This window comes from Salvia hispanica, chromosome 1 (assembly GCF_029641045.1).
Source record: "Salvia hispanica isolate PSC_SH4W2 chromosome 1, Shi_PSC_v1, whole genome shotgun sequence".
NCBI classification, from domain to species: domain Eukaryota; kingdom Viridiplantae; phylum Streptophyta; class Magnoliopsida; order Lamiales; family Lamiaceae; genus Salvia; species Salvia hispanica.
Genome location: NC_142692.1, coordinates 53562638 through 53568637, shown reverse-complemented (window position 1 = coordinate 53568637; position 6000 = coordinate 53562638). Strand labels below are relative to the sequence as shown.

General features: G+C 33.6%; 1 protein-coding gene across 1 annotated transcript; it reads right to left on the bottom strand.

Moving 5' to 3' along the window:
• Positions 1 to 844: 844 nt before the first annotated feature.
• Positions 845 to 3315, bottom strand: LOC125223759 (ubiquinol oxidase 3, mitochondrial-like). The gene is made up of 3 exons (XM_048127046.2): positions 2854 to 3315; positions 1725 to 2213; positions 845 to 1069 (listed from the first exon to the last, which is right to left on the bottom strand). Exons 1-3 carry the CDS (start codon positions 3232 to 3234, stop codon positions 1010 to 1012), a joined length of 930 nt encoding a protein of 309 aa, XP_047983003.1. The 5' UTR covers positions 3235 to 3315; the 3' UTR covers positions 845 to 1009.
• Positions 3316 to 6000: the final 2685 nt, after the last annotated feature.

Here is a 6000-nt window from a genome sequence, read left to right as displayed (position 1 = left end):
CCATTCTTGGAAAGAATTTGTCCTCAAATCCGAGCCTCCTCTATTCCTCGCATCCTCGGACGGCCCTATAGCTTTATTGAATCCTTGGCATGTCTTCACTCTCTTCCTTGGACCCCAATCAATCTATGGCTCACGTCGAGGTGAAGACACTTGACGTCTAGCACCCGTGGTCATATCAACCATTCCAGGCTTCCCCATTCTATTATTCAATTTAAATACTTCAATTACTAAAAACATTTCCACATGTTAAAACGCATTCAAAATACGCGAAATACTATTACAAATTACTAAAAAAAATTAAAAATAACATATTTAAAATCCTAAAAAATGAGATTGAGAGAGTTGTTTGGTGTAGTGCGATTTTTTGTGTTGAAATGGGGGTGTTTATAGATAAAAGTGTGAATTTTAGGATAAAAATAATGAAAAAATAAATTAAAAGTGTGGATAAAACGGATATATTTTATTGGGAAGTGTGAATTTTTTTTTATTAAATCTGAATTTTTCAGATTTTTTGAATTTTTTTTTTATAAAAATGATAAACCAACGGCCAACTAGAGCATGCCACGTCGGCTGCTTGTGCTCTTGTCGTCTCCGCAAGAGCACGCCCGTGCCGACGTCAAAAGCGCAGCGACAAGCATGGCTCTTGTCGTGCCGTCGGCACGGCAACTGCTCTTGCGGAAGAGCACCGCTGTGGATGATCTAATTTTCTCTGAGTTACACATTAGTTATATCAATATATGTAAAATAATATTGCTAACAATTTTATTAGTACTATTTTTTAGCTCTGTTTACAACACGTTTTCACAAGTTATTTTTATTATTTTTTAGCTCTGTTTACAACACGTTTTCTCAATACTAGTGCTAATCTTTAATTCATACAAATCTCAATACTTACAAGCTCAATACTTACAAGCTCAGTGATTCACTTTACTCTAAGCAAATCTCACAAACAAACAATAAAATCAAGTTATAAATTACTAATAATCGATTAATTTAGTTGAATAGGCTTTCAGTGGTATCCAAGCGGAGCGGGATATTCCTTCAGTTCATGTCCTTGGCATTGTATGTCCTGCAATAAAAATCCAAAAATAATGTCATTACTAAAGACACAAAGAAATTCATTATAAAAAAAAAAGTAAACTTCAAAGTTGGTCTATGGGAGATAGTGTTTGCACCTTCTAAATTTCTGATTTTAAAAAAATATACTAAAATATAAAATATCATTTGAAGTCTTTTTTTTTCCTTCTCTACACCTCAATGCTAGGAGGAAATACATATCTTTCCATTTTCACCCCTCATCTCCAAAGACCTAAAATTATACTATCTCAGTCCATCATTTAAAAAATCTTTTTGATTCAACATAAGTTTTAAAAAATTATTAGATTTTATTAAAAAAAATAAATGAAAAAGTTAGTGAAATGTGAGACTCACTATAAATATTATAACGGATTATGAGTAAAAGATTAATGTAATAAAAGTGAAATAAAATAAATAATTGAATAAATCATGTACAATCTAAAATAGCAAAATGATTCTTATATTTTTTTTCATAGACATGTTTTAATTATTTCCAATTTAGAGAGACCAAATCTGAAATCTGATAAAATTGACACAATTTGAAAAGCTATATGATTACTAGACTTAAAAAATAAAATTATGAAAAAAAGTGAAATTCGGAAAATCGAATCAAAGAGAGATCGGGAAAAAAAGTTAGTAGTTAGTACCGATGCATAGTGGTTGAGATCACGGTGATGCGCCTCATCGGCTCTAATAACTGTGACGACGTCCTTGAGCGTGGAATCGGCAGGAAGCCGCCAGTAATCAATGGCTATAGCCGGCGCGGGCTGATTCTCGACCAACCCCTTCTCCAAATCTTCAAGGAATTCGGTGTAGGAATTGACGGCCTCCTCCTCTAGGTATCCGACGATGCGATGCGCTAATTTGGGCGAAATGAGGTAGGCGGCGAAGTAGGCGTTGAAGAAGACGCCCTGCACCGCGATAACAAGGGCTCGCTCCGACCATTTCGGCTGCGATACTTCAAGGAACGTCATCAGATGCATCCGCTCGTTTTCCGCCTCTTCCAGCAGCGCCTTGATCCATCCCCCGCTTTGCTCGAACCGCCGCAGCGATTTCAGGTGCAGCATCATCCCGCCCACCATCCCTGGCACCGCCGCCACCGTCTCCAGCAGCATCGCGTGGCAAATGTGCCGCCTCTGTCAAATTATTAATAGTGTAATGTCAAGCTCTGGTCGTGTACAGCATCGATAATGATAGGGCTGGAAATTTTCAGTACGGCGTGAAAGTCAGACACAAACAAGCACGGAGTTGATTGGTTTGAGTCAGTTCTTATTGGGTTTGGATCCTTATCAGGTCGATCCGATAAGAATATGATAATTTTTTGTTGGATTGATATCGGGTTGACCTGACCTAACCCAAACCCAACATAACGACTTAATTCTCATGATTTCTCAGCACTAATTCTTATGGTATTAATTCTAAACTTTTGACAGGATTAGATAATTAGTGGGGAGTGTTTATAGATCGGAGTGATTAGATAATTAGTAAGGAGTGTTTATAGACCGGAGTGATATGGAACTAACTATATACTCCCTGTGTTTCCTAAAAATACGAACTTTTAAAACAACATGGGTTTTAATGCAAAATTGGTAAAGTAAGAGAAAATAGAATTAAAAGGGTAGTGGAGTTAGTGTCGGTGGATTATTGATCATTTCTTAAAATGAAGAGTTTCTATTATTAGGAAATGAGATAAAAAAAAAAAAAGATTCTATTTTTAGGAAACGGATGGAGTATTATATATTGATGAAATAAAACTAAACTGAGAAAATAAATTACCTGAAAAAATAAGTGGGTTGGGTATTTGAGAGCTTGGACAGTCCCATAAGCAAACTTGTCCATGAGAGTCTTAGCCTCATGGTGCTTCTTTACATCGATACTCGTGTCCGCCGTGTATGTCTCCCACGGCCGGAAACTGTTCCACGGCCATGGCGACCCGTCATCCTTGCGTATTTTGTGAGGAACCACGCCCCAATAGCTGCTAACGGTGCCTTGATCATCCTTACCATCGGCTCCTGATTTAGCCTTTTCTTGTGAAGCCATGCTACTCCGATGCCTATTCCCGAGCATCAGGGTAGACTTAAGGAATGTAGAGCCTTGTGAAATTGTGGAAGTGCTATTGAATAGCCTTGAGACTTGCATTGCAGCGCGACGGCTCATTGTAGAAATTGAAGGCAAATGAGATACTATGAAGTTTGGTCTTGTTTGATTGATGATTGAAATTTGGTATGAATCTTGAAATAAGGAGCTATGCAATTATATAGTGCGGACTTCTATTTGTAGGAAGGTGCATAGAAATAACTACTATGCTTCTTCTATTTTTTTGTTATGTTATCTTGATATTTTATTTAGATATTTTTATTATGCCTATAACCCAAATTTGACACGATTTCTCTTGTAATTTTACATTTTCATTTTCACATTAGTCAATGTTGCTTTTTATAGTTAGGCACACGGACATGCCACCTTTTCATAAATAAAATTTTCAGTTTCTTTTTTTGTTGTTTCAAGAACGTACTAATTATTTAAAAAGCAATCAATTGGTAAGTTAACAAACATTATTTTGCGAGTGTATTTTTCATTTTTTGGTAATAATAAATTAATGTAATGAACAAGTCATTTGTTTTGTTTGATAGCAGTTACTAATCATAATGGAATAGAAAATATAATAGTATAGTTTATTAATGATAATAGAAAATGATTGACAGAAATAAATGAACTTTATTTCAAGTTGAAGCATGACTAGTTTGAATAATAAACGGTCGCAAATAGGCTCAGACGGTCGCAAATAGGCGCAGCCGGGAATTCTTCCAATAATCTGGATATTACTTGATTGACAAGGAAGTCAGCATTTCTTGAGAATTTTGAATTTTCAACTTTATTATCAATATCGTTTTGGACAACGAATGTGAAAAAAAGAATAGTCATGTTTTACTCCATCCGTGCATAAAATATTGTCCATATTTAATCCAAAGGGAATTTTAAAAAATTTGAAGAAAAGAGAGTTAAAAAGAATTACTGAAATATGATTCTTACTTGTTTATGTTAGTTTTATAATTAAGATCAGGGACGGATCTATACGAGCATCACAAGGGGCAATTGCCCCAGCTAAAAAAAATTATTTATACTATTTTGATCATTAATTTTTAAATTTTTTGAAATATCCTATATATATGTCCCTTCTCTAATTCTTAAAATATCTTTATAGGTATTTTTGCCCCATCTATATAGAATTTATGGCTCCTTCTCTGATTAAGATTGAATCAAAACTAGTACCCAGAAAATGAGGTTTGCACCTTTTTAATACCCAACATTTACAAAATTACATTTTCAATCAAAAAGTTCCATAAATTCCAAATTCAGTCTCGATTTTTACTATTCTACCCTTTAGCCCTTGAGGGGTATATTTGTCCATTTAGTTTGATTTGAAGACCAAATTTATGAATTTTGAATGTTTCTGTACTTCTTTTGTCATTTTTTAAGGAACAAAAATATTTGTGGCATTATTAAATCTTTGTATATTATCTCAAAATAAATTATTTAAATCTTTATAGTATTATCTAAAAATGAATTATTTAAATTTTTGTAGTATTATTTAAATTTTTGCATTACAATTAAAAAATTAATATGTATATTGTAGTATTATTTACAAAATATTGAATGGTCTATTTTTATAAGATTCACTTTTAGTTTAATGCTTGATTGCAACAAATTTGTAAACATATTTTTCATTTCAACATCATTTGTATTCATCGTATATTTCAATTCTCGTATTTTTGCATTGATATATTTATTTTTAGGATCGTTTGATCCATTTTATGAAAAAGGGAAATTCTGAAAATAATTTAGAATTTGATCCGAGAAAAGTAACTTGTTTTGTATCTCTCACATGTTTGATATGCTTGGTTTGATTGATATTTGCCTTTTTACGTTAGATTAGAAGGAAAGTCATGACTCATGCCCTTTAATTAGTGGAATGACTAAAGCCCTAACCTTTGATTTTATTTGACGCCAGTGTGTTTGAGTTGGAGTTTATCTTTTATTTAGATAAGAACACAACTATTTTGTAGTAACGCTTTTCTTGATTTTTCATTTTTATTTGTGATGTTTGAATTGATGGTATATTATCTATAGTCTTTAATAACACATGTTTGATTTGTTATTTAAAGCCACATAATAGTAGGAAATTCCAAAATTATCCTCTGACAATCTGATTAGAATTCCAAAACTATCCTCTGACAATCTGACTTTTTCTATAATTCCAAGACTGAGGGCTACCCACCCCTAGGTGTACTGTTTAGTGTCTCTCGCATGTTTGATACGATTGGTTTAATTGTTCAATATTTTTCTTTTTATGTTTGATCATTTGAAGGAAAGTGATTATAGTGACCTCACCTTTGATTTTGGTTTACCATTATAACCCAGGGTAACCTAGAAAACGAGCATATACATCTAAGTTTGTCAAGTTCGTTGACTCTTGAATAAGGGAGACAAAGTGACAAACTTATCTGTTACTCACTTGTTCCTATGACCTCACCAGTACTACAAGTCGATGGAAGTTGTGTTATAAAATCTCCACATTAATTTTTCAAAGAGGGGAAACTGATTTAAAATTGCGGCAGTTTTTGAAAGCAAGTTATTTTCTCGATTCATTTTTATAGTGCAGAAATAGAATCGCAAGAAAATTGGCTGAAAAAGTAACTGAAATATTACAATAGATGCTTAGGCTTTAGATAGGCTTCAATCAGTTTCATATAAGACTGGGAATTCGGTTGGTTAACCAACTCCCAAAATTGACAAAACCAAGAACCGCAACTGACGTTGAATAAGGTTTGGTTTGGTTTGGTTTGGTTCTTATCCGACCGAATAAGTTTAGTTCTCAATTACCCGGCCAGGAACTTAAATCGCACAAAAAAGAGTGGAAAA

Bases quoted from the DNA above. Each gene is read 5' to 3' on its own strand.
- LOC125223759 (XM_048127046.2), bottom strand. From the start codon at position 3,234: ATGAGCCGTCGCGCTGCAATGCAAGTCTCAAGGCTATTCAATAGCACT. The intron at 2,214-2,853 runs GTAATTTATTTT...ATAATTTGACAG, and splicing joins CAACCCACTTATTTTTTCAG to AGGCGGCACATTTGCCACGC. The intron at 1,070-1,724 runs GTACTAACTACT...TTTTTATTGCAG, and splicing joins ATCTCAACCACTATGCATCG to GACATACAATGCCAAGGACA.